This window comes from Arabidopsis thaliana, chromosome 2 (assembly GCF_000001735.4).
Source record: "Arabidopsis thaliana chromosome 2, partial sequence".
NCBI lineage: Eukaryota > Viridiplantae > Streptophyta > Magnoliopsida > Brassicales > Brassicaceae > Arabidopsis > Arabidopsis thaliana.
Genome location: NC_003071.7, coordinates 16,281,916 through 16,309,577, shown reverse-complemented (window position 1 = coordinate 16,309,577; position 27,662 = coordinate 16,281,916). Strand labels below are relative to the sequence as shown.

At 34.4% G+C, this 27,662-nt stretch overlaps 8 protein-coding genes and 2 long non-coding RNA genes across 17 annotated transcripts; 4 read left to right on the top strand and 6 right to left on the bottom strand.

Moving 5' to 3' along the window:
* The first annotated feature begins 1,215 nt into the window (after nt 1-1,215).
* Nucleotides 1,216-3,087, top strand: SWEET9 (Nodulin MtN3 family protein). Its single transcript, NM_129463.4, has 6 exons — nt 1,216-1,417; nt 1,647-1,683; nt 1,758-1,968; nt 2,100-2,261; nt 2,349-2,468; nt 2,560-3,087. Exons 1-6 carry the CDS (start codon nt 1,372-1,374, stop codon nt 2,758-2,760), a joined length of 777 nt encoding a protein of 258 aa, NP_181439.1. The 5' UTR covers nt 1,216-1,371; the 3' UTR covers nt 2,761-3,087.
* A 317-nt stretch (nt 3,088-3,404) lies between these two features.
* Nucleotides 3,405-3,604, top strand: AT2G08995. The gene has a single exon (NR_140449.1). It is a non-coding gene; the product is annotated as an other RNA (long non-coding RNA).
* Nucleotides 3,605-3,944: 340 nt separating this feature from the next.
* Nucleotides 3,945-6,283, bottom strand: EULS3 (hydroxyproline-rich glycoprotein family protein). The gene is made up of 4 exons (NM_129462.3): nt 5,552-6,283; nt 5,081-5,203; nt 4,481-4,709; nt 3,945-4,243 (listed from the first exon to the last, which is right to left on the bottom strand). Coding segments are annotated over exons 1-4 (954 nt in total). The 5' UTR covers nt 6,152-6,283; the 3' UTR covers nt 3,945-4,241.
* A 2,049-nt stretch (nt 6,284-8,332) lies between these two features.
* On the top strand, nt 8,333-10,336 carry AT2G39040 (Peroxidase superfamily protein). The gene is made up of 4 exons (NM_129461.3): nt 8,333-8,677; nt 8,756-8,950; nt 9,110-9,275; nt 9,697-10,336. The coding sequence occupies exons 1-4, from the start codon at nt 8,405-8,407 to the stop codon at nt 10,113-10,115; spliced, it is 1,053 nt and encodes a 350-aa protein (NP_181437.1). The 5' UTR covers nt 8,333-8,404; the 3' UTR covers nt 10,116-10,336.
* A 36-nt stretch (nt 10,337-10,372) lies between these two features.
* Nucleotides 10,373-11,468, bottom strand: NATA1 (Acyl-CoA N-acyltransferases (NAT) superfamily protein). The gene has a single exon (NM_129460.4). It carries the CDS (start codon nt 11,316-11,318, stop codon nt 10,632-10,634), a length of 687 nt encoding a protein of 228 aa, NP_565898.1. The 5' UTR covers nt 11,319-11,468; the 3' UTR covers nt 10,373-10,631.
* A 1,614-nt stretch (nt 11,469-13,082) lies between these two features.
* On the bottom strand, nt 13,083-14,438 carry AT2G39020 (Acyl-CoA N-acyltransferases (NAT) superfamily protein). Its single transcript, NM_129459.4, has one exon. The coding sequence runs from the start codon at nt 14,184-14,186 to the stop codon at nt 13,476-13,478; it is 711 nt and encodes a 236-aa protein (NP_181435.1). The 5' UTR covers nt 14,187-14,438; the 3' UTR covers nt 13,083-13,475.
* Nucleotides 14,439-15,476: 1,038 nt separating this feature from the next.
* Nucleotides 15,477-18,298, bottom strand: PIP2E (plasma membrane intrinsic protein 2E). 2 transcript variants are annotated; one of them, NM_001336755.1, is made up of 4 exons: nt 17,711-18,298; nt 16,271-17,205; nt 16,039-16,179; nt 15,477-15,960 (listed from the first exon to the last, which is right to left on the bottom strand). In NM_001336755.1, the coding sequence occupies exons 1-2, from the start codon at nt 18,012-18,014 to the stop codon at nt 16,838-16,840; spliced, it is 672 nt and encodes a 223-aa protein (NP_001324169.1). In that variant the 5' UTR covers nt 18,015-18,298; the 3' UTR covers nt 15,477-15,960; nt 16,039-16,179; nt 16,271-16,837. The 2 variants fall into 2 exon arrangements, with proteins under 2 accessions (NP_001324169.1, NP_181434.1); NM_129458.3 differs by having other exon boundaries at nt 16,910-17,205.
* A 1,712-nt stretch (nt 18,299-20,010) lies between these two features.
* Nucleotides 20,011-20,398, bottom strand: AT2G08990. Its single transcript, NR_140448.1, has one exon. It is a non-coding gene; the product is annotated as an other RNA (long non-coding RNA).
* Nucleotides 20,399-21,315: 917 nt separating this feature from the next.
* AT2G39000 (Acyl-CoA N-acyltransferases (NAT) superfamily protein) lies at nt 21,316-23,366 on the top strand. Of its 4 annotated transcripts, none has more exons than NM_129457.4 (3): nt 21,316-21,808; nt 22,186-22,582; nt 22,818-23,353. In NM_129457.4, exons 1-3 carry the CDS (start codon nt 21,637-21,639, stop codon nt 23,122-23,124), a joined length of 876 nt encoding a protein of 291 aa, NP_181433.1. In that variant the 5' UTR covers nt 21,316-21,636; the 3' UTR covers nt 23,125-23,353. The 4 variants fall into 4 exon arrangements, with proteins under 4 accessions (NP_181433.1, NP_001325143.1, NP_850308.1 ...); NM_179977.2 differs by having other exon boundaries at nt 21,608-21,808; nt 22,814-23,239; NM_201909.1 differs by having other exon boundaries at nt 21,611-21,701; nt 22,818-23,242.
* A 1,339-nt stretch (nt 23,367-24,705) lies between these two features.
* AT2G38995 (O-acyltransferase (WSD1-like) family protein) lies at nt 24,706-27,619 on the bottom strand. 4 transcript variants are annotated; one of them, NM_001202780.2, is made up of 7 exons: nt 27,224-27,619; nt 26,378-26,947; nt 26,197-26,263; nt 25,660-25,754; nt 25,372-25,581; nt 25,156-25,293; nt 24,709-25,045 (listed from the first exon to the last, which is right to left on the bottom strand). In NM_001202780.2, the coding sequence occupies exons 1-7, from the start codon at nt 27,437-27,439 to the stop codon at nt 24,878-24,880; spliced, it is 1,464 nt and encodes a 487-aa protein (NP_001189709.1). In that variant the 5' UTR covers nt 27,440-27,619; the 3' UTR covers nt 24,709-24,877. The 4 variants fall into 4 exon arrangements, with proteins under 4 accessions (NP_001324140.1, NP_001189709.1, NP_001324139.1 ...); NM_001336752.1 differs by having other exon boundaries at nt 26,378-27,619; NM_001336751.1 differs by lacking the exon at nt 26,378-26,947.
* Between the last annotated feature and the right edge of the window lie 43 nt (nt 27,620-27,662).

Below are 27,662 nucleotides of genomic sequence, written 5' to 3'. Positions count from 1 at the left end.
GGTATGAGCCTAACAAACACATCCATGCCTCCATCTCACCCACATAATTTGATATGAAGGTTTCATTATACCTTTATTAATAAAAATACTTAATTCATTAACATGTTCACAAATCATCTCATTGGTGATATGTGCAAGCAAATAATCTTATCAGTTATCACATTTGGTTTCTTAACACCAGTTATGGAAGGTTGTTATAAGTTACACAATGTCTTATAATTAGGGTGATGGCCCATCACTGATGGGTGATGTTTTATCTATATATAAAAAAATCTTATATTAATTTGGCTATATACAAACATTGAACCAGATTCAGAGGGTTGCTAGGCGTATGATATGTCTGAAGTGATTAATTCGACTTTAAGAAATTTGTAGCCTAATGCAAAAATACTTTGTCGGATTTAGAAGGCCTAACAATTAGGAACAACACCTAATGCAAGACGTTCCAACCACCTGATTATTTATTTAAGTTAAATGTCACTAAATTTCTAAACTGCTCCGCAAGTTTTAGGGTTCACACAGAGTTGACACTTTTTGCATTGCATTTTGGGCCTTCATAGAGAGATGAGGAGTAATTACTAATTAGCTTTGTTTTCCGATAAAACTTGTGAAGAAATGAAAATGATATGTATATGTCTAAGAAAATCACCAAAGCTTGAGACAATTGATCTCATCCTAAAAATATCTCACATTATGCAACAAAATGTCTCCACATGTTATATTTACAAAATCATGAGTAACTTGGAGACGACATTGCAAATTAACATCATTGACATCAGTAGATACTCCATCGCAAATTGTCAAAAATCACAGCTCCATATTTTCAGGCCTAAAATTAACCACCGACCATACATCCCGTATTCTTAATATCGATATTGATTTTAAATGAAAGGAACTCATCGCTTAAGACAAAAAAAAAAACAAAAAAAAAAACAAGAAAGAAATTCGAAGTTATGGTTTCCTCGATCAGAACAAGTATTAAATTTGCATTAAAATTGGTTTAATAAAACGAGAAACTAAAGAATTTGCTGGTTGGCAAACTAAGAAGTCAGAAGTCACCAGCAATTTACAGCCAATCAGCTATGCAAAAGTTATACTATTTGCTACTGAGTGATCACATTATATTGTGCAGAAAAAAATAAAATCCAGGAAAACTTGAACCAAACTTTTGTTTTTTTGTTTAAAAAGAGAAAGAAAGAAAATTAAATAGGGGACAAAAATGAAAATGCAAGAATGACTCACTTTTTTTTTGGTTTAAGGGTTTATAAGAATGACTCACTTTTTCTCCAAGACCAATATAAAATGGAGGTTTGCATGAAGAAACTATAATTCAAAGCAGTCAACTAGCAAGAGAAAGAGAGAAAAGTGAAGATGTTCCTCAAGGTTCATGAAATTGCTTTTCTCTTTGGTCTCTTAGGTAATTTATTTCCCTTATTCTTTTATGCTTTTGAGTTATGGTCAGAATATGTAAATAAAATCAACAATAAAAGTGACGTATCATATATTTCCAACAGAGTATACATGTTCTTTATTTTTTATTTTTTATTTTTTGAACAACAGAATACATGTTCTTTATATTACTTAACATTTATACCCAAAATAAAGAAGTTCATAACACTAATATTGATTCTGGCTTTTGTTTTCAGGCAACATTGTGTCTTTTGGGGTGTTCTTGTCACCAGTGTAAGTTTCTAACTCGAAATGCTATATATTAAAATAGTTTATATAAAGTATTTGATTAATTATACATATTTTAGGCCAACGTTTTATGGGATATACAAGAAGAAATCATCAAAAGGGTTTCAGTCGATACCGTACATATGTGCACTAGCAAGTGCAACTCTTCTTCTCTACTACGGAATCATGAAGACACATGCTTATCTGATCATTAGTATTAACACCTTTGGATGTTTCATTGAAATCTCCTACTTGTTTCTCTATATCCTTTATGCACCAAGAGAGGCCAAGGTTCCTATAATTATATATTTCTATTTATAGTATGGTTGATATTTTTAGTATGTACACCTCTAGTTTCAAAAATCTTGATTGTGATGAAACTCTATATCTACAACTAATTAATCTGGTGGTACACTTGGCAGATATCCACGTTGAAGTTGATAGTGATATGCAACATCGGTGGACTTGGTCTCTTAATTCTTCTAGTTAATCTTTTGGTTCCAAAACAACACCGCGTCTCGACCGTTGGATGGGTTTGTGCTGCCTACAGTCTCGCAGTCTTTGCTTCTCCCTTAAGCGTCATGGTGATGATCCATCTATCAGCTTTTCTTCAAACATCTGCCGTTTTTTGTAGTGAATTGGAAATTAATATACAATGTGTAATGTTGCAGAGGAAGGTTATAAAGACAAAGAGTGTGGAATACATGCCGTTTCTTCTCTCCTTGTCTCTCACTCTTAACGCCGTCATGTGGTTCTTTTATGGACTTCTTATCAAAGACAAGTTCATTGCTGTAATATTAATTGACATTTTCACATTCATCTTTCAATATTCTAACTAGTTTTTGGTTACTAATAAGTCTCTCTATGTCGCTTTGTATTCAGATGCCAAACATTCTCGGTTTTCTATTCGGTGTAGCTCAGATGATACTATACATGATGTATCAAGGTTCCACGAAAACGGATTTGCCAACAGAGAACCAACTAGCAAATAAAACCGATGTTAACGAAGTCCCGATCGTGGCCGTTGAATTGCCTGATGTGGGATCAGACAATGTTGAAGGATCGGTGAGGCCAATGAAGTGAAGGGCAAACATGCATGGGGAAGATGTATGGGAGACGACATGTTATCGTATGTTGGAATAATAAACTTTAATTTCTATGTTTTGTCGGTTTGAGTCGGTCTAACCAAAACCAATGTTATATTGTTTTGACTTTTGATCATCACCAACCCTTGATAAAAGATAATCTAGTCTACGGTATTTAAGTCTATGTCGATGCGTACCTAAGCTAAGCTCCATGGAACTATCAGTTAAAATGCTTTAACAGTTGGAACTGAAAAAAATAATCAATCTAATCCAAATGGTTGTACAATCAACAGATGGAATAAAATATTTAGATGAATTTTCATTATTTATTTATTTATTTATAGTGGAACCACAGGAAAAAAATATTATAACTAATTTTGCTTGAAAAAGTTGAATTATAAGTTTTCTTTAATACATTGTTGGATATAATCACATTATTCTTCTATAATCCTATCCCATTTATGTGATCTATTTTATTCATCTTTTTACTAATTTCTCCCACTTTTTATTTTGGTCGGCACTAATTTGCTCTAAGGCTCTAACAACAACAAATCTTTACCATAACCAAGTTTTGATGTCGGCACAAAAAAAAGACTGAATGTGTCATAAATGGTTGCGTTGAGAGTTGAGACGTGTTGGTATCCTGCATGATTGTGCCGTGAGAGTCTGACTCATGCAGCAAGGACCTCGCTTTTCCGCAGCCACAGAAAAACAAGCTGATTGGTTCTGCTTTATGATTCCATTATTGAGCTCCCAAGAAATTGAATGTCATTTCTACGTTAGCTAATGGTTGTGTCGTTTTTTTTTATGGGAGTAGACTTGGTAGTGATAGGGCCAGATTTTTCATTTACCATTTCCCAAGAAACTGACGTAAATTTTAGTAATCTACAGTCCAGCCAAGAACAAGTTTTTGTCTATTTTATCGTTAAATTTTGTTATCTGATGATGACAGATTTACAGATAATATAGTTATCTTTTATAATGATCTTCGCTAAATTTATTTATAATCTGCATAATTCAATCACGTCGTCGAAGATTTCCGATAATTCGTAGTATTTTATAAGAATCAAATCTCAAGATATATTGTAAAAATCCTAAATAAACTTTTAGTCCAAGCAAAAACTGTACTCCTTCACAATTTAAAACAGAGACAGCTATCACAGAAATGCAAATAAACGTGCGCGAAAGTCTGCTAAAATAAACTAATCAACATAATTCGATAACAATCTGTCGTTTATATCTCCCAAAAGGAAAAAGAAAGATCTCAAAATAGATTAGGAAAAAAGTATACACATATAGACAGTGTATGTAATGTATCTGTAAAAACATACTTGGAATACAAGTAAGATAGATTACAGATGCCAACAGCACAAACTCAAGTCTTTACAAGACACAAACAATGAATAAATCTGAGTTTTGTTTCTTTCTTATTCATACAGCACACACAAAGGAACTTTTTACCACTCCAGACGCCAATTTTCCTGCATTGACAAAATTCAGTTAAAAAAGGTTAATAATTTGGTTCAACATATAGTTAACTTAAGACTCTTGAAATTAAATCGAATCGAACCACGACGTCAAAGTCGTCGATACATTAGCCCATTAGAGTTCTAGCTCTGGTTTTGACCATTGCCATTTCAAAGTTTATCTCATGGTCTCTAGTTTGATGCAAGATTAACAATTTAAAAACTAAGCAGAAACGGTAAAGAAAAGCTTACAGAAAGGAAAGATCTTCCAGAGCTGGTTGTCGCCTTTGTTCCAGTCCCAGAGGACGATAGTCGTGCCATCACGTACACCACCAGATTTGCTGTCACCATGATATGCATCCACGTTTAGCCTCGTATTGTTTACCATTCTTATTGTGCGATATCCATCGCCAAAATCCTTGCTCTCTGTCCATAGTACTGACTCGTCAAGCTTATCAGGCACATATCGAATCAGATGCACCTGCAATACCCAATAAAATATTGCTTAAACACATCGAGCCTATCGAAAAAACACAATGCAGAATCACAGAAGTAAATTAGCAGACTTTAGTTAGAGTTTCTTCTAGAGACCCTAAACTTTCCAAGCCTACAAAACCATTCTCATAAATTCTTGATGCTCCTCTCTGTTTCTTTTCTTCCTACTTAAAGTCCCTACTAATGTTTTGATGTGGAATTTTCATAAGAAGTGAATAAAATGCACGACCAATATTTTTTTCAGGTCCCATTCAAGGTTATGAAAACTAACATTTAGCTAAGGTTGAGAAGATGTCACACTGGAAATAATGAAAGTCACAGGACAAAAATGACATCGTCTAAGAAAGAAACGCTTACGGGATGAGTAGCTCCCACAGAATGCTTCATTGCTTCACCAGTAGCTTTGTTTACAAGAGCAAAACAAGGATGACCGTCTGCGTCCTTCACTTTAGTACTATACTTCTCGTCTTTGTACCAATGCTGCGCATCCGAAACCATTTCATGAGTATGATATAACACATACATCAAAATTAGAAATGCCAGGATCAACAAACCAAAGACATGGACATAACAAGAGGATCAGGAAATTGAACCACAAACTAAATTCTAGAAGAACAGAGTAAATAAAAACTGAAACTTGTTTCTTCATTCTAAATCATGATCAACAAGATTCAATCTTCCAACTAAAGACAATTTCGAAAGCTACTCAGATTATCTATCAAATGAGTGAAAAAATTGAGATGCATATGAATCAAACACATCAACAAGCCAATGGTTCATTGGATCAATCCATCAAAAGTTTGGATCTTGGTAAGAGATGATCAATACCTGTGCTTCATCAGATGGATCCGCTGGGGCGAGAATAACCTTACCATCTCTGATCGTCAAATTATAGTTAGGCTCCGCCTTGGAATACACCTTCACCGTTGCTCTTCCGGCGAGTCCAGCAAGATTATCAGGTAGACGATTCTCATCAGGCTTGTGGTAGACACCAGAAGACGATTGGGGCTGATTTGAGCTATGGTGAGCCACGTGCGTGACTCCACTGTGATCTCCATGACTTTCCAGTAAGGAATTAGACGGCTGTTGATAACCTCCGTAACGGTGGTGTTCCGGTGGGTAAGATTCGTTGGGTGATTGGTGACCAACATGACTCACATGACCAAATGAAGGCGGTGGTGCCGGAGTTTCAAAGTAAGGCTCTGATCGGTAAGGCGGAGGCGCGTGGGGTTCGAATTGAGTTTCTGATCGGTAAGGCGCCGGAGCTTGAGGAGTAGGCGCGTAAGGATCAAAATGAGGCTGTGACTGGTAAAGACCATGAGGTTGTGGCGGAGCATCGACGTGTGGCGGTGGTACTCCAAAGGATTGACGATCGTCTTCTCCGTCGTCGCGTTGGTGGTGACGGTGATGCTGGTGGTGGTGCTCCATTAGTATTTATGTTTTGTCGATGATACAAGTTTCCGAGATGACCGGAGGGAAGAGAATTTGTATAAGGATGTGAAAGGACAGTTGTCGCTACACTAATGGGTTTTGGTAACAACACTATGATTCACGTTTTGTTGAATAGTCTACTATACGATTTTTTAATCAATTACATAAGATAAGATCATTATTAAAAATTTAGGCTTACTTAAGTAAATAMCAAGACTTTAAAAAATGAAGAAGTAATAGCATAAATATTGATATTAATTTATAAATTTTTTAGATTTGCTTCTTATTCCATAGTAAAATCTCTATAAATTAATGATGTTGGGACCATAAATTTCTATTAATTTATAGAGGTATTAATTTATCAATAAATTAATAATTATTAATTTATAGAGAGTTTAGACTAATTTTGTAATTTTAAAAAAATATTATGTTTAAATTAATTTTGTTTTATTTATAATCATTATTTTTCTAGAAATAATTGCAAATAAGACTAAATTATTGTGTCTATAAAATAACAAAAAAGTGTTTTCGATGTAGTAAAATTATTAAAATTGAACATTACTAAGAATTAGTATAATAAAAATAAAAATAATAGCAGATTCATATTTTACTAATATTTCTAACATACTCCCTCTGTTCTTTTTTGTTTGATTGTTTAGAAAAAACACACATATTAAGAAAACATATTAAATGTTGATTATAAATGTATTATTTTTAGTTTTTTACAGTTTTTTATAACTTTAAACCAATAATAATTAACTATTTTTCTTGAAAATTACAATTCGTCAATACTAACCAATAAATATTACATGGAAAACTTAAAAAATCAATCTTTTAGAAACAATTTTTTTTTCTAAACAATCAAACAAAAAGGAATAGAGTGAATATAACTTATATATATATATATATATATATATACAACAAAAAGGAATAGAGTGAGTATAACTTATATATATATATATATATATATATATATATATATATACAACAAAAAGGAATAGAGTGAGTATAACTTATATATATATATATATATATATATATATTTTAAGAATTTTTTACAACTATTAATTTATGTTATTAATAAGACCATATATTTACATAGGGATTTTAAAATAATTATTTATCTTATTAATTTATCGATTTGTGTAATTTTTTACACTGGTCCCAACTCATGACCAAAAATTTTTATTAATTTATAAAAGTTATTAATTTATCGAGTATTAATTTATAGAGGTTATAATGTAAATAGTATAAATTCATTAATAACTTGTGAATTTCTGTGTCTTTGCTTCTTTGGAGAAAAAAAAATTATATGCTAAATCAACGCATACTAGAGTTGGGAGTTGGGCCTTTAAAATAATAAGTGGGCCTTTACCTTGTGGACTTAGGCCATATGAGCCCGAGAAAATAGATTAAAACGATTGGTGCCTTTGGAAGCGACGACTTCGTTTGACTTTTCAACTTAACGTTTTCGTCTCAAATATAGCCGTAGACAAAAGACGATTGCGTCAACTAAAAGGTTAAAAGAGACAGAAAATTTTGAACAAACGTTTCAACTATATGTGAACAAAATTTTGATTTTTTTCCCAAAATTCCCATTGCATATGGAAAAAGATTTTGATTTGGACCATGATTTTTTTTTTGTTGAATTAATGTTAAATAGACCATGGATATTGAATTTCTTTTGTGAGTGTATGTATGATATGTAAAAGCTTCAAATTGTGAAATTTACAATCCGTTTACTCCTTTGATACTATATATAAAAACACCAAGTTATTGCAAGATGGAAGGATTAAGAATTTAAGATAATGGCCGGCCACTGACAAAGAAGGTTAAACTTTCATTAGGACAATGAAAGTTTAAAAGAATAACAAAAAAAGAAATGCGTGAATAAATGGAGATAGCAGTGAAATCTATAAATATCTGCATAATGGATGTTCACGTTATAGTTCAACTAATGAAGCTAAATTATTATTTGCGGGAATTATAAATACTTCTAAATAATTATGTTGACTTGCAACTTAATAATTAATCCTTCATTTTCACAACACATACAGGGAACTTTGCTTGGCCACCCAGACATATTATTATTTCAATAATTATTCAATTGCTAAAAAATATTAGAAACTCAACGGGCATATATGAAGTATGGAGCCTCAGTTTCTATATAAAGCAACTCTGCCAAGTGCATTCCTCATATACAAAAGGAAGAAACACTTAAAAGAAAATATCAAATCTAAAGTCGATCACATGGCTAATAAGAGTTTAGAGATTCGGTTTTTATTTCCACTTGTTTTGTTTTTGGTTGTGAAATTACTTTGTGTTGATGGTAAAGGATTCAATAATAATGGCCATAAGATAAGAAAAGGAAGATGGGAAGGTAAGCTGAAGATGAACTTCTATCACAATAGCTGCCCTGGAGCCGAGGATATCGTGAGGCAGATAGTGTGGAAGAAAGTCGAAGCAAACCGTAGCCTGGCTCCCAAGTTACTGAGGGTTCATTACCATGACTGCTTTGTTAGGGTATGATGTGCATGTAGGGTTTTTTCTTTATGTGAACATCTTTCTTATAAAGATAAGTCTGATGTGGATGATTTTTAGGGGTGCGACGCATCGCTGCTTTTAGATTCGGTTGCTGGAAAAGCAGTGTCCGAGAAGGAAGCGAGACCTAATCTCTCGCTTTCCGGGTTTGAAATCATCGATGAGATCAAGTATATTCTCGAAAAACGATGCCCTAACACCGTCTCTTGCGCTGACATTCTCACTTTAGCCGCCCGAGATGCCGTCTCTTATGAAGTAATACATATGAACAAACTCGTCTAAAAAATTTCATGATTAGAAATCAAAAATTTAGTATTTTACTAGTCGCATATGTTAGTTTTAGATGTCTTTCTTATCAAATGAAACCAATAATCAATTCTAACTCCCTGAGTTTCTATGTTTGATGTGTTATAGTTTGAACGGCCGCTATGGAATGTGTTTACCGGACGTGTTGATGGAAGAGTTTCATTGGCAACGGAGGCGGCCAGAGACTTACCATCCGCTGGGGCAAACTTCACCACTCTACAGAAACTCTTTGCCGAGAGCGATTTGGACGTCGTTGACCTCGTCGCTTTATCAGGTTTACCATATTTGATATATCATTTTTTGGTAATCACATTTGCATATACGTTACTGATAAGAAACCAAGTGAATTAAAAGCTAACCAATGAAAATTGGGAACAAATAATAAAACTAAAGAACGCATAAAACTATAAGAAAATCGCGGGAATATCAGACCACGTGCATGTCCATGTTAGGAAGTGTATGGGATGCTACAAATTAATTTCCTCCAATCTTCAAGAAAAAGTATAATATCCGATCGTATATATACCATCAAATATTTGAGGATAATCTTGGAAAAGGCGTTGCACGTGATAATTATTCAAAAGTCAATTAATCTTCTTAGGAATGATACACTAATATTTTCATATAAATCATTCATTTAATCACCTAATTTTTCGATTATATATTAAAAAGAAACGAAATTGTATGAAAAATAGGAGCACACACGATAGGAATAGCACATTGCGGTGTGTTTGGCAGAAGGCTCTTGAACTTCACCGGAAAAGGGGACACAGATCCTTCCCTAAACCCTAGTTACGCCTCCTTCCTCAAATCCGAATGCTCCGACAAATCTTTAAGACTCAACCCTTCCGCAGTGGTCGGAATGGACCCTACTGGTCCTCTCGCCTTTGACAGTGGCTACTTCGTCTCTCTACTCAAGAACAAAGGACTCTTCACCTCCGACGCCGCCTTGTTGACTGATCCCTCCGCCGCTCACATTGCTAGTGTTTTCCAAAACTCCGGCGCTTTTCTTGCTCAGTTTGGTCGGTCCATGATAAAGATGAGTTCCATCAAAGTCCTTACTCTTGGAGATCAAGGTGGTGAGATTCGTAAAAATTGTCGCCTCGTCAACTGATAAATTTTCACTTTTTTTTTTATCTTAATACCGTATAAATTTGATTATCATGTAATCATCATTTGAGATATGTTTTTCTTAATTTTATTACAATACTAAGATTTTAATGATCCATATATATATTTAAGTGGAATTGTATGTTTCCAATTTATCTGTTTAATTACCACTTCTATGTCTTTTTGACAAGGCCCGTACTTTAGCATGTGTAAGTAGAACGCTGTCCGGTTAAAAAAAAAACAGTGCAGTCTCTATATAAATTGAGGTCAATAATTTAAAAATTTTATTTATTCACATTAAATACACCTTGAAAACTTCTTTTAAACATGGCTTATAAATAGTTTGAAGAAATCTCCATTTTATTCAAATCCGAAAACACAGAAGATACTTTTGTAACCATAATCACAAATACATCTTTATCTTAAACTTGAGATGTTTTATTCAACAAATTAAAAACAAGTGAGAAACAAACTTTAAAGGACCGATCGCTCGATGGGTCTCATGCAAATCATCATGCTGCTAGATGTTTAGCTTGTCAATAGCTTGAAGTGCATCGCCAGTGAGCCTACAAAGTCTCCATTCCTTAAAAACCTGCGCACCCATCTGCTCATAGAAGTTGATAGCATTCACATTCCAATCGATCACAATCCACTCCACTCTTCCGACACCCAACTTCACTGCTTGCTTTGCCACAGCGGTCAGTAGCAGTTTTCCGAAGCCTTTTCGTCTGTAAGGTTCTCTCATGAAGATATCCTCGATGTAGAAACCCTGTTTCGCTAGAAAACTTGGGTAGTTCGGGAAGAACAGAACGAATCCAGCCACCACCACGTCGTTGAGCTTATCCGGCAAGAACTTTTCTCTGTCCGGATCCTCGATAGGGAGATCAACCTTATGCGTCTCAAGAAAGGGGGTGAAATCAGGGGACGAAGCGTCATGAGTGGTGGGAAATGGGGAAGGGGAGATTTCCAAGAGGAAGACGGTGACGGCTTGGAACGGACGGGAGTTGAAGAGCGTGGAGGCAAGACCAGACTCGGTGGCGACAAAGAGATGCGTGAGGCGCTCAAAAACCGCCATCTGGTGGATTAGCTTGTGAATGAAAGGGACATCGGTCGGCGTAGCGAGGCGGATCCGGGAAAACATACGGTGGCCGGTCGGTGAAGTCTCTGGCACAGTGTTTGGCTCTGGTGCTGCGGTTGGAGGCGCCATTTTTCTGTTACTTGTTTTTGAAGATAGTGATGTGAAGATTAGGGTTTCGAGAATCCATATATATATACTATAAAAATTTGATGTTACTTGCTTCTAAGGCTGCTATCTATCATGTTTAGGATTAGAAATTATTTTACAAGCCAATCTAACTATGCCACATATGATAAACTAAAACGCTATCTCATCCTTTTTTTGACTTTTAGATCGATCCCTCTTCTTGGAAAATGTCATGTTTTACACGTTAAATTAGGTGATCACTCTCTTCTCCTTTTTGGTTTTTCGTTCAGGTTAAGAAATCAAAGAGACTCCACATTATCTACTTATGTAAGTTTTTGAACATAAAAACAATTATCACCATATCAACTCAACGTATCAGTGTAATGGTTGCGTCCCTCAATTTTCAATCCCTCAATCTCTATTATCTCATTGTATAGGTCACCGATCATCTCTCCCAAAACTTTGCAAACGGTTCTAAGTCTTTTAAACTTCCTTCTTAATAATTTGAACCTCTCATTCTATATTACGTCGTACAAATTCATTAGAGAAGATTAAGGTTTCTAATATGGCATTGAATTTTTTAAACATAATTTGGCTCTTTTGCGATTTGAGACAACGCACGACCATACCACGAAGCAAATACGGTCATCTATACCGTTTACAGTCCAATCTTCGTGAGTGAGTTCGACAATTGGTATTTTTACCAATTTAATTTAGGAAGAAATTGATGAATTTCGATAAATACCATCACCATTTGTTGAAGTCGGTAAAAAGACATATGAAGAAACGTGAAGCACATGTCGTTAAATCATGGAAAAAGACATTTTGGTTCCAAAGAAAAATACAAGAAATGAGTGAAAAATAATGACACTCCCATCGTCGTTTTATCTCATAGAAGAAGCTAGACGCTACACGTACTACTTTGATATTTATTGTCGTTAGCACAAAATAGTTAGCCGACATTGTTTACAGTATTAACAGGTGCGTTCTACATGTAGCTGGCAAGATTTGTTACGTCTCTTAGTCCAAATTTGTCGACAACAAAAATCAAATATGTATCCTGCCATTTCTTTCCAATTTTGGATTCTGTAATCACGACGATAACTTCAATGTTGTTGATAATAAAGGAAAGGAAATAAAACTATCAATTTTTTACTACTTTAATTCTTTAGCTTATGTCTTTTTATAGTTTTAATTGTTAATAAATGAATATGATTTTGAGTGTAAATCCAAATATTTTTCATAATATACTCTTCCAAAGATGAGATTTTTTGTTCAAAATACTTAACGGAATGCATGATATTAGTAGAATGTATCTGTCCAGTTTTATGTCCAGTTTCATGTTTAACAAACAAAAAACTAGTCTCACTCTTTTTTACTTTTGGTTCAGTTTTAAAGTTTTACCGATAAATTGCAAGTGAATTAATCTCAATCAAAGAGATGTTCTTTAAAGCCAGTAGGACAACTAGAGATGTTGAAGTGTTTGTGCATTCTTCTACAAATTTTACAACCCACTTAAGCCCATTTATAAGAGTAGAATCATTTTCGTAAAATGGGGTCTTTTGTTCTCTATGTTAACACAAAAGCGGAATGTTTTGTTGTAGTAATAAAAATAGATGAATTTTTGTTTCATGCTCACGGTTTCTTAATTCTCTATACAACAAGACAGAGAGTCAGAGACTACTAAAACTTAGTTTTTATTGTCTTCTATAGTAACTGAAGCAAGAAGGCTTAACCTATATAGTTTGCAATTAGACTTGTGTGTGCCTCGCAAGCAACTTAACCATTCTACATTTGATCACAATTTCTTCATTTGACCAATTTATCTGTACTCTCCAATTCACTGTCCTCTAGGATCACAAAACCAATTCTTCAAATCCATAACACAGAACAAATACTTTGGTCAAGCAAATATGACGAGGAATCACACAAATACATAACTCTTACTTTAAAAACTCGAAACATTTCATACATTCAACAAAAGGGTTCTTTTTTCTCATTCAGTATCCAACAAGTAAGCATAGAGAATTCATCATCATCATCATCATCAATGCCAACACTTGCATAAAGTAACAACAAGAAGAAGGAAAAAAAACACAAACTTTAAAAGCAAGAGGAAGTGATCTGATTCGATAACTCTCAGCAACACAGCATCAATCTCTAGATGTTGACCTGATCAAAAGCTTCAAGAGCATCACCAGTAAGTCTACAAACTCTCCACTCCTGCAGAATCTGAGCACCCATCTGCTCATAAAACTTGATAGCATTAACATTCCAATCAAGAACAACCCATTCCACTCTTCCATAACCCATCTTCACCGCTTGTTTGGCCACAGCAGTCAACAACATGCTACCAAACCCTTTCCTCCTATAAGGCTCTCTCACAAATATATCCTCAATGTAAAAACCAGGCTTGGACAAAAAGCTAGAGTAATTCGGGAAAAACAGAACAAACCCAGCTACAACGACGTCGTTCAACATATCCGGCGAGAAATTGTAACTCTCCGGATCATCAATCGGGAGATCAAGGTTATGTGTTTTGAAAAACGGTGTGAAATCGGGAGATGGTGATGAAGTGATGGTTGCTGGAAATGGAGAACGAGAGACTTCTAAGAGGAAGACTGTGAATGATTGGAAAGGACGAGAGGTGAAGAGTGTTGAAGCGAGACCTGATTCGGTGGCGGAGAAGAGATGCGTGAGACGTTCGAAGACTGCCATTTGGTGAATTAGTTTGTGGATGAATGGGACATCGGACGGTGTTGCCAGACGGATCCGGGAGAACATTGGGTGGCCGATTGGTGAAATTAGTGGTGCTACCATGTTTGGTTCCGGTGCTGCTGTTGGTGGCGGTGGCGGTGCGGCGGCTGCCATTTTTTTTTGGTACTGTGATTGTGAAAATTAGGGTTTATATTTGGGGGGGGGGGGAGTGATAGTGAGAACGATGGAGAGGTTCTAGAGAAGCTTGGGCGGTGGTTTTTCTTGTGCTATGTGTATTTTTTTTAATTAGGAAAGTAATAAAATAAGTATGGATTTTGAATGAGCCCAGCCCAAAGTTTTTATGGATTTTGTATGAGAGTTACTGAACCCAGCCCAAACCCAGTGTTTTTACTTTTAGTAACCCCCTTACATACGTAACCAAAAGCTAAACCAAGTTATTGTTTTTATGGATTTTTATTGTTTCTTCTTACCACTACAAAAGTCAATACAATATTTAACAAGTTCAATTCATATATAGTAAGTATTAATATAGACAAAATTTCAAAATATAAGTCTAAAAAATTATGTACTTATTCATTTTTAAAGACACATTGTTCAATAAAATAAAATAGGTAGAATAATATATGATACCAATAAACCCACACGATGTGTGTGAGTTGATTTCTAATAATATTCTAATTACCAACTTTATTTTCTCTAAGATATTATTTTGAACCTAAACTACACATGCTCAAAAATATGAGCTAGATCTTGCATATTTGGAAGATCGGCTAAGCTACCACATCTTACAACAATCGCATGATATTAAATGTGAAATAGATTTCTTTTATTGGTTTTATTAACATTTATATATACATTTTTATTGCTAAATATGTCAATTTACTAGTGTAAACAATGTTGCATTTATTGCCGATTATCTACCTATTCTCAAGAATCATGCTAGACTCTACCCTCTCTCTTAGTATCCATACAAGATGTGTCAGACTGATGCTAAATCTGGTAATTCTATGTTTCACACCTGTGGATATTGGTTGGGTTTCTACTTCTGATTGTTGGTGTCATGTTCATTATGCGGTTGAAAAAATATAGAAAATAGAGGAAGGTGCCATATAAGTTGTGAGATGTTAAGATCTCACTAGATGGCAATACCAAAGAAATAGAGGAAAGTAAGAGGAACAAGATAGTAAAGAAATCTGAGGGGAACCAGATAAAAGAGAAAAGTGAGAGGATTTGGTTTTTCTCCTATACATAGCTAAACATGTGTCGTGAATCATTTATTTTTATTTCAACATTTTATCCATGGCGTTATCATTTCAACATTTTTTATTTGTTTGTTTGAGACGATTACAAATGTTTGTGCCCTTTATTTTTCAGTGATTGATAGGATGCACCGTTGATGGAAAAGACCCAAAGGATCTTTAGCATGAAATTTTAAGATTGTGATCGACATTGACATTCCTGAGAATTTAGGAACAATAGTAGTTTATGGTTTTGGAGTTTGTGTTTTTTTCTATGAAATTTAAGTTATAATGATGATTGATCAAAGATAGAATCATCAATAAGTAGATATATAAATATCATATGCATCAAATAACACATACATTGCTTGTACGTTACAAATTGTTACACACAAACCTCCCCCACAAAGCCACAAATAAGACACAGTAAATGTCACTCACCGACCATCTTAAATAATATTCGTTTTTTCTTTTATATGATTTGGGTCCCTTTTTTTTTTCCTTCCTCCCTTCCTGGCCCAAAGAATTCTTCACCTCTTCGCTAGTTCGAAATAACAAATTTAAGCATGGAGCTCATGAAGCTGGCTCCTGACTGACCCATAGGCCTTCATTGCACCAGCTCTCAACACAAACTGATGGTAAAATGCTGCAATGGCTGCACCCACAAATGGACCGACCCAGAAGATCCACTGTAGTTATTAAAACAAAACTCATTAATATGTTAATTTAAAACCCAAGAACGAATATCAGATGGTGAAAATACAAACCTGATCATCCCAAGCCTTTTGATTGTTGTAGATGACGGCAGCTCCAAAACTCCTAGCCGGGTTTATTCCGGTGCCAGTAATTGGAATTGTGGCTAAATGAACCATGAACACGGAAAATCCAATTGGCAATGGTGCTAATACCTACAATTCAATAATTTCATACAAAATAAATCAACTTACGTCATTAACAATCAATGACATAGACATTTAAATTTGAATGAATCATAGGTACCAAGATTACTAGAATGGGAAAAAGAATCAATTAATGACCATGTGCATAACAGAAAGATTTGTTTTGTAACGAATCATATATATTTGCAAGGACAAATATCATGGAAAATGTATGTACACATACACATGGGTCGTTGTGGAAATGCAAAATATGGACCATTTACATACAGAGACATGTGATGAAGAGACGTGGAGCACAAATATGGTATGTCGTTATAACGTGTAAATAGACATTTGGTACCAAAGAAACGAACAAGAAATGAGTGAAAAATAATTGGACACCCTTTCGTCGTTTATCTCATAGAAGAAGATAGACGTTACACTTGGTCCGTATTATTTTCGTTAGGGCCAAAATGGCTAGACGACATCGTTTTCAGTATTAAATAAATGCGTTATATAGCTGGCACTAGATTTTGATTCTGTACGAAAAATTGTCGACAACGAAATCAAAAAATCTATCCTAATATTTCTTCCATTATTTATTTCTGTAATTACCACGAGTACTACATTTTGTTAAAAATAAATGAAACGAAAGAAAACTATCAATTTTATGTACTACTATAAGTCTTTAGCTAGGTTTTTGATACTTTTTAATGTTATTCATGTGATTGAGGCTTGTAGGATAGTTAAAATTGCTTACAGGAATGTGAGAGTCACGGGCATTTCGCTTAGGGTCGGTAGCGGAGAAGACGGTGTAGACGAGGACAAAAGTGCCGATAATCTCAGCACCAACCCCAACGCCAACATTGTATCCGTCGGAGAGCATGTTGGCTCCACCACCGTAGCGGTTGTAATAAGTCGACTGGAAGACTTTCACCAAACCAACTCCACAAGTGGCTCCGAGACACTGAGCCACCATGTACGACACAGCTCTAACCAATGATACCTTGCTAGCTAGGAATAGCCCAAACGTCACCGCGGGATTGATGTGTCCACCTATACAAATATATATGATAAGTACGTATAATTTCATAAAACCAGCTGATCCAGATGAGATAGATAATTTTTTTTTTTTTTTTTTGGTGTTTTCACATGATTAATTGTTTTTTGCAAAACTTCGATTTAGTAATTCAAATAGTTAAATTATTGAAATCCGAAATGAAACATTAATTTTATATAAAAACTAACCTTGGTTTGAAAACAAAAAAAATCTTAGAACATACATTATTTGGAATTTTAATTTGGATGGAATTTAATGTTCTAGAAAGCTAAGTTTTCTTACCACATATGTATACTGGCCAACATTGTGTATCATCAATCATTTAACTACTATAGTTTGGTTGATTTGGTATTTTTGAAATTCTGCTTCTTTGTTACGAGGACATGTATAGGAGCCTCGAATGATGAAGCATGTGCATTTTGCTATGCAAATCAGATAATGCAAAAAATGGTTAAGGAAAGAGAGAGAGAGAGAGAGAGAGAGAGAGAGAGAGAGAGAGACCAGAGATGCCGGCAGTGCAGTAGACGAGGATGAATATCATGCCACCAAAGGCCCAAGAGATGCCTAGGAGGCCGACACTGGCACAAGCTCCGCCGCCGGCGTTGATATCAGTCTGGCTCTTAAAGCCGATGACTGTCAAAACAGTCACGTATAGAAAGAGCAAAGTAGCTATGAACTCAGCGATGACAGCTCTGTAGAAGGACCACTTCTTGAGCTCTCTCACCTCGAACGTCTTCACAGGCGGTGGGTCTAAGTAGTCCTTGCCGGAGAGCGACTCTTCCTCCGTCAACTCATCCTTCGTCATTCTTTCAGACTTAGCCTTCACGGACTCAAAAAAGAAAGAGAGAGAGAGAAGAGAGAAAGTGAGAGACTGTTAGAAGATGTGGGTGATGTGCAGAGATGGTGAGTGGGTCTATTTATGGAAAGCTGTGGCTTTAGGTTTTTCCTCTTTTGCAATGAGGTTAATTAATTTATCTTCTTCTTTTTTATTTATTAAAAAGTTCGTAAAATAAGGGAACACTACAGGTGTTTATGATTGTGATTAGTCTATGAAGACTCTATTGATGTCTAAAGAATATGCTTTCAATTGATTTTGATTTGGTTATTTTGCAACAATTTTGTTGGGGGGAAAAATCACTAATTCCTCTCGCCTTTTTTTGCTGGTATTTTCCTATTAAGTTATTTTACCCACGAACAAACAAGCTAGTTTACAAAATTACAATGGGCAAACATTTCATGTAGACTACTTGATACGAGGCTTTGTGTTGTGCGCAATATCCTCATAGCCGGAGCTAAACCTTTAAAGAGAAATTTTAAAATATAAATTTTGGGTTTTTAATTTTTCTTTCTAACCAAGTAACTTTAATACCCGAATATGTTTAGGTTTAGTATAACTGTCAACCATTATTTATTTTTTTCCTCATATCACCATAATTACAGAAAAATGATAGAATGGTTGTATTCATGTAATTAGCGTAGATTCTTAGATTTCAGTTCTTAAAAGACCAAAAAAAATGCAAAATAACAGACACTGATAGATGTTGCAAAGTAATGAAAAAGACTACTTAAAATGAAAGAGTCGTCGCTCATACATTTAACGCAGAAAATATAAGAGTAATTTAAAATGCAAATTGGACCGACCTTTAGTCGAAAAGTTTAACGCAGAAAAATAAAAGTAATTTAAATGCTATTACAAATTGAAACAAAGAATCAGATTATTTGACGAGCAACAGTATATACAAATGACATGACAGTGAAATGGGGCGAATGTATCTGAAAGCTCTCCTAATCAAGGAGTCAACAATCACCTATTTAAGAATGTACGTTGTCTAATACTTGAAATTTTACGTTTTTGTTTTTCTTTTCAAATTTAAAACTCTTGCCGTATTTAAAGATACTGGTCATTAAGGTGGCCATGGAACTAAACACAGCCTGAAAGAAAATTTTCAAAGATTTTCCCAACCCCAATAGGAGAGCTTGCGATGGGATTGAATTTACCACGATTATTATATTTTCTGAAAAAAACCTTTTATTCCCAACATTTGAAATGTTTCATATGTGGAGCAAGAATTACGATATGAAGAATGGAGAATGAGAAACCATATAATTTAATAAATATTAACATGAATATCATCCACTTTTATTAACACAGGATCAAATGACTGTTTTTTTGGGAAGACGATCGACCTCCATGAACCATGAACATTAAATCTTGTCCACGTGGTGTCCGTGGTAGACCCATCTAATTTACGTAGCTAGGCCCGTCCATGGCAGAGTAGGATTGGACACCAAGATAAATACAAGAATATATTTGAAGCGAAGCATTTGGCGGATTATAGAGTTCTACAAGACTACAACAGATGATGCATCACTTAATAATACCAAAAAAAAAAACAAATGTCCCACTTAATAATCGAGCGACGACCATTATTTTTTTCTGTAAATAAAATGAAAATGAATTGCTTCATGAATTATATTACTCATTTTTCCTAGAGATGGGACCGTTCATAAAAAGTATTACGGATATACTGATAGCAAAACATTTTTTTTTTTTCTACGCAATTTTGTAATTTACAACTTATCTAAACACATTCGGATTCATTGTAATATTAATTCTATGTATACAATTCATCTTCATCCATATTTTTATAACATCTTCTTGTTTTGAATTTTTATTTTTTACATGAGTCACATGACTATAAGTCAATAATATCATTTTGCTGCTAATACGTGCTGTAATTAAAAAAGAAGAAGCAAAAAGACTCAAATTGTTACTATAAACAAGAATGTTTAAAACACGTGAAAAAATTGGTATAGGGCTGCTTAAAAGTAAAAAACAATTGCGTGAAATACAAAGGCTTCATTTAAGGTTCTCCATTCTTTGTTCCGACAACTTTATTGTTCATAACAAATAGCTTACCCAAAACGGCTTAAACAAACATTCGATAAAGTATTAATTAATGTAAGGAAAAAAAAAGTAACAGAACAATAACTATTAAAAAGTGACCCATGTAAGATATCGAAAATGATTCTGCATTTTTTTTTAAAAAGATGAAGAAGTGAATCTTCTGTCGCGGAAACTTCTAAGCAGGAGACATGGCATCTGGACACCACACGGTTAGTACACTTCTATGATGTCGGCGAGAGACGTGGCGACATTTGTGGATCGTGATGAGCTTGTGGTTGGGTCGGAATGTACATTGTCTTTTTGGATAATGGTTTTGTGGCTCACCAAATATCATTGGATTAGATCAGAACTTCGAAATCTAACTTGTCCACGTCAACTTTTCACTGAAATTTCTTTCCTGTAGTTTGTTTCTTTCTCATTATTTAGATGGAAGTTTTGACAATTCAAGCGACATCAATATAAAGTATTTTTGTTTGGGATTTAAGGATGGTCTCCTACTATTTCAAATTTGTGATGAGTTTAGTGTCGACTAAAGGGAAAAAGTTATATTCGTTTTTGAATTTGGATGTTTTGAATTCGTAAAAAAAATATAAACGCGCTTAGCTTATTTGTTTTATTTTCTACATGTAAATTTAAATTTATAAGAAAATTGCATAATATGGTGGAATAAGTACTGATTTTAAGGAAATTTATAAGAAAATAAATTGTAATTTATGATGAAAATAGTTAAATAGCTAAAAAAATTAGCGGATTAAATCCAAATACAAATCATGCAAATCAGATTTCTACGTCACATTGGTGTGTTTATGAAAATCCAAATACAAAACATAGATAAGTAAACTTACAATAAACTGATAACAGTAGTCTTCGTAAAGTTCAAATACGAAGCATTTTTTTTTTGTGGAATGATGAATGGTAATGGTATAATATGATGAAGATGATGATGATGAATGCGGTGGGTGAAGATGATGATGGATGATGTTGATGATGGTGGTGGTCATATGGTGATGATGGTGACATATGCTGATGTTATATAATGTTGATAATGATGATGATGCTTGTATGAAGATGGGGATTGGGGATGATGTTTATGGTATGATAATGATGTTGTTTATGAAGACGGATGATGCGGTGTGGATAGTGTTCATCTCTTTTCTTGTTTTGGTTGCCAAACCATTTCACTACAGATTTTTTTTTTGGCATAACAGTAGCTACAAACTTTTGAAAAAAGAAAGAGCAAATTTGATTCTAGACGTTTTGGCAATGTGGATTGGTGGGGTAAAAAAAACGTGTGAATTGGTGGGAAAAAAAAAGAGTTTATTTCCCTAACGCGAATTATTAAATAAAAAGATTACTATTAGTGAATAGTGACTTAGGATAATCCTGCTGGTTCTTTATTAAAATCGTGATTGGTGCGATTTGACCGGTCGAACCGGCCGGTTTGTTGTTAAAATCGTTTGTGTTGGGTAAGAAATAAAGATAGCTAGAGAAGCAGAAAAGGCACGGCGAACGGAGAAAGATGCGGAGCACACCGTTGGGGACGACGGCGGTTTCACCAGCTTCAATCAAACACAACTCTTATGGGTATGGCCGCTTCGTTTCCTCTTCAGGAGTCTCTAATTTCTCTATCCATCGTCGGAGACGCCACTCGTCGTTTTCTATCTCTCAAGCTCCTTCACAAATCAACTCAGGTTTGATGATGAGCTATGATTTAGATCGAGTTCCAATTCTTAAGCCATCCCCAGATGAATTCAGTTAGATGCTCTCTAGTGTAATTGACCATGCCTGATTGAAAGATTCAATTTTAACTCATTTTTCAACGAAACAATTGATTGCGCATGTTTGCTTCATGAAGCTTTAAATTTTCAGGCTTTTGCATGATTTCAGCAAATCAGTTGTTTTATTAAACCTGAGGACCTCTTGTCACTGAGTCTTTTAGGAATAGTTTAGAGTTTTCACCGGGTTTGAGATTCTGGTTACAGAAGAAAAGTGTGAACATAGTTGTTGCTTCTATCAATGGGTGATAAATTTGTTCTTTGATGAATATATTTGTTATCTTTGTATGTAGGAGCTTGCAATGCAAGTCAAATAGTTGATCTTTTTCCAGCGGTTTCACCTGAAATCGTTGTTCGTGAAGCACGGTTAGAGGACTGTTGGGAGGTGGCAGAGACTCATTGCAGCTCTTTCTTCCCGGGATATTCGTTCCCGCTTGATGTTGTTCTAAGAGTAGATAGGTTAATGGCAATGGTGATGGGATTTTCTATTCCACCTGGGTGCCAGAGGACTTGTTTAGTGGCTGTGATAGGTAGTTCAGTAGATGAAACCATCTGCTTTGGAAGTGATGATTTCAAAATTGGAGCTTTTGATGCAAAGATCAGCTTAAACAAAGGTTATGTTGCTGGAATCTTGACTGTTGATACTGTGGCTGATTACCTTCCAAGAAAAGGACCTCTCCGCCAGAGAAGGTTCGCTTTTCGCCTTAGCTTTTATTTCTGTCGTCAAGCACTGTGCCTCTGTTCTTAAGACTAAGGACCTAGTCTCAAAAATGTGCAACTAGGATAACATAAAGTTTCGCAATCTTTAGCTAATCTTGGTGAAAGAAGGATCTTGTCATTTTTTGTTGGGAATGTGTTGTGCTCGGATCTGGATTCGTTTATTGTCTTATAATGATTTGATGGTGTGTTCCTAATTTAAAGCCAGGACCGGGATCGCTTATGTATCAAATGTGGCAGTTCGAGAGAATTTCCGGCGCAAAGGAATAGCCAAGAGACTCATATGGAAAGCAGAGGCTTTAGCCAAGAACTGGGGATGTAGAGCTATCGGCCTTCACTGTGATCTCAACAACTTAGGAGCAACTAAACTTTACAAAGATCAAGGTTTCAGATCCATCAAGATCCCTGAAGGAGCGACTTGGCCTCAACCGAAGACATCTCCTGACACCAGGTTTACCTTCATGATGAAGCTAGTGAACAACAACAATACACAAGCTCTTGAACAGTTTCGGTAAATCCGAGGAAAAAGGAAATTTGAATTCCGTTTGTTGTTGAAATATAGCTCTGATTATGTAATTGTAAATATGGTTGCAGTCTTGTGTAAATGCTATTGTCTATAATATTTCGACCAAATACGCTTTTTCAGTTTTTAAGGTCTTGTAGCACCGTGAACTTTTTGCTTCTCCCGCAAGCATGTTTCAAGACATTCCAAGTCTTAGCCATACTTGATTTATATACCAATGTAATAAAAAAAAACATCTAAAATCGCATTCGTCGCACTATGCTAATTAAGATCCATAGTTTAAACCTACATAGCGTATTCGAAACTCAAGATTAATATCACTGGAACAAGAAGAAATCGGCATGGAAGTCATAAAGATATCACACATTGGACATATTATTGTGTGAAGAAATTCTGACGCCACTAACATGTAATTTTATCTGTCGAACATACTTAGCTTCATTTTCTATATCTCAAACTTGTATTTTACGAACTCCTTTCTGCAAGGCAGCAAGTTTGATGATATTGAGCGATTCTACCAAATCATCACATAGTACATGAGGGTCTGGAATCACTGTTTTGTCGACTGCTAGATTGATGATAATCTTGTTTATGTAGCTCACGAAATAGATAATAAGAGCCTTGTTCAACAACAAACATAAACAAACTGTTAGTTAATTTCATCAAAGTTTTCTATGATTTCTAAAAAAGTTAAACTGATATACAAGTAGGGCATGAGGCGCATGATTAGTATACTTACTTGTGATCCACCCAATGAACTTGCTATTGCTGCTATGTAAGATATTTGATGAACAAAAAAATCTTGTTTCTTCGTCTGGACCCATCAAACTTGTTTCCTTTTTCATAGCTATCCTGATTATTCTCCAACTTTGCATTTAGCCACACTTTCCTCTTATACTACTGTTCTTTCTTTTTTTCCTATGATCAATTTGATTAAATGCTTTGGCAGTACACTTTGTTATTTTTGTGACTTAGCTTATGTCTTATTTTTTGTTCTATTTTACTATCTAATATCGCATTGATTGCATTACTAGTTTGGAGATTTAACGAGTATGCTAGGCTTTTGGCATTTGGATTTAGAGTTGTTTTATTTTGTAATTTATTAATTTGGATTTTGGGTTGTTTCTTTACTGTATACAAAAAAAAAAAAACGAAAAAAATATATAGCGGTCAACAATTCATTTATATGGAGCCTACAAAAAAATTTATATGGTGTGAAATTTAAAACAAAAATTGATTGCATATAGTAAAGAAACGTGCAGACTCTCGTCCTTTGGTTTTAAATCAAGCTCAACCACGATACCTGACTCTTCATTTACTCGGTCTATAATTGGGATTAGGTCACTGCTGGTTTTGGTTCCTCACCTAAATATTTGGTTCACCACTTATTCAATTTAGTTAAAATGATTTTTAAAAGGTGGAATTGCTTGTAAAATATGTTCATATCTTCTCATAGAAAAGACTTGTAAAAGAAAGAATTTTTTAAGACGTAAAATCTTATATCACTAACATTTTACTCTTTTTGAAGAGACCAACAAGATTTTTTATGTTTGTGTCGAGCAAAAAAATTATTTTTTGGTGTTTAAAATAACTGTAAAATAACTTTAAATTTGTAAACAATTATAGAGATACCATTACACATTACTACATTTTAAAAAATAGATATATCTTCCGAACATATACAACTTCACTTAATTAGAAGAAAAAAACATACAACTTCATTTTTATATCTGGTGTTACATATCTCAAACCTCCATTTTATGAACTCCTTTCTCCATGGCAGCAAGTTTGATGATATCGAGCGATTCTACCAAATCATCACATAGTAGATGAGGGTCTCGAATCACTGATGTGTCTACTGCTAGATTGATGACAATCTTGTTTACATAGGTTACGTAATGGATAATAAGAGCCTTGTTCAACAACAAACATAAACAACATGTTACTTGATTTCACCACAGTTTTTAGTGATTTCTACAAAAAATAGTTGATATACAAGTATGACATGATTAGCTATACTTACTTGTGGTCCACCTAATGCGCTTGCTGCTACGTAAGACATTGGATGGTCAAAAAAACTTATATCTTCGTCTGGACCCATCACATTAGAAAATGTCAATGTCGTATGATCAAATAGTCTCCTAACAAGAGTTTCTACTACCTGCATTAACAATTTATAGTTTTACACATACATACGTATATAATTGGACAACTAGGTGATAGTGATTTTATAATTTACCTTTCCCCCGAGTATTTTTCTGGTAAGTTTGATGAGTCCATAGCAAATAAGTGATTCTATGGACAGTTTTTTGATATCCATAGTAGATTTGGCTCGTCGAACGTATTCCAACGGATCATCTTCGGATCTCACCCATAAAGGAAATATAATAACACCTACGAAGTTTCCCCATCTACACTTTGAACCTTTTGCCATCATATTCGCCAAATCCTAAATTTATTTACATATGTTATGAACAGCTTGCATCCTCATTTATTAAAACTGACAATAACAGTTACTTTGATTTACCTCGAGTTTTGTGTCTGCTCTTAAATTTACGAATACTGTACCACGAAGACGGATTTTCTCCAAGTTTTTTTTCTTCTCGACCACCATATCTTCATCTACTTTAAAAATTGTTAAAAACTGAAAACAGTTTGTTTATGATATAATCAATGATGTATGTAACAAAACAATTTTTTTCTCTCTCTTTTGTGTCAACATAAACAAAACAAAATCTATTATACTTAAGTTCAAATGTAACCGTATCTTCTAATTTATACTATTTGAGTTTTTGAAATATTTAAAAATTATTTTAGAATTCAGATAAATTTAAAAAGTTGTAGAAAACATAAGTGTTTCTCGCGAGATTGTAAAATAAAAATCTACTCTATCTAGTAATAATTAATTTTTAGAAACTATAACATATATGGATTTTTTTATCAAGGAAATTGCTTTCTCATTTCTTTTTTCACTTTATTTTTTCATCTATTTAAAACATAAGATGCATTTAACAACATCAAGGTCAATAACACACAATTAGATCGGGAAAGAATTTGAAATTACCATATTTCCTGCTCAAATATCTTGAGAGACCTGCCTGTGTCATTCCAAGAAGAACATCATTCACTTTCTACAAAAGCAAAAGACAAAACAAATTATAAAGTTCTTGATATAAGTAAAACAAAGAAAATGACTAACAGAATTACAGAAAGAAAATGCCTATATGAATATTAAATATGCGAACCATATCCATGTTGTTCTTCACCAACTTGACATCATCAAAGCTTACTATCCGATGTATAACCTTTCTAGATCGTATTGCATCACCCGTTTTACCCATTAGGGGAGTTTTAGTGTCCCGCATAAAACATAGTGTAAGCAAATACTTAAACAATTCAACAACAGTAGTGAAAATGATTCTTATCATAAACCAAAATCTTCCAACCAACCACCAACTCTTTTTATTGGAACTGGCATGCTTTCTTGTAGCCGCGGTAGTAGGCAAAGCGTCAGGATCTGATGTTTTCCGTGAACTAGCTAATAGAAGAGATATAAGAGACATCCCATCGCCAAGAGAATGATGAAATTTTCCTATAGCTAAAGATTCTGCATTTGATGTCTTTATATTAAGTAAATGAAGTTCCCATAAAGGTCGGGACATGTCCATCGGAGTATTAGCTAATTTCGAAGTATAGTCTTCTATAAATTGATCAGGATTTTCAATGTTGGAATAATCAAGATCTGGAACAACAACATGATCTTCTACTCGAACACTAACAGGAACCCAAGACGCTTTTCCATTTTTCTTTATCTCCTGGAACATTAATTTATGAATCGTGATAAAAGAAATTGTTATATAGCTAAAGAAAATTCAAATTTAAAACTGGTATATAATGTATAATGTTGACAGAAAAATTAAAAAAAACAATCACCATCAAAAGTAAGAGAATTATTAAGGAAATATTGTATTAGGTAGGTATATTCAAGTCTATTTTTTTTTTATCATAGTTATGATATTCTTAAGATTCTCTTGTACGTTTAACGTTCTTACATGTAACAATCAAAGCAATTGGAAATATATAAGCTTTACCACTTTGCTAGAGAAGCGAGGGAGCTTGATCCATGTGTTCTTGACACCTTCAACAATGGTGGATGGGTTGCATCTAGTTTGGAACCCTAAAGTGAAAATAATGAAGCAGTAGAGACTCGGCGAAACAAACAACTGTGAAACCGGGCTAAGTGGCTCTATTGCCGCTGTTTCTTGCTCCTCTTTCGCCATGTCTTTTCCCTTTTTCATAGTATACATGATTACTCTCCAACTTTGCCTTTAGCCACACTTGGTTCTTATACTAAGTTACTGTGTTTTTCTTTCGCTCTTGATTAAATGTGTTGGCATTTAAGTGATGTTATCTAATTTCGCATTTATCAGACGGAAAAAGTAGTTCGTATATTAGCTACTTTTTTGTTATATTTGTAAATAAATTGCCTTTTGGAAAATTTTCTGTTTTACAGTTATATTAAATTTGAAA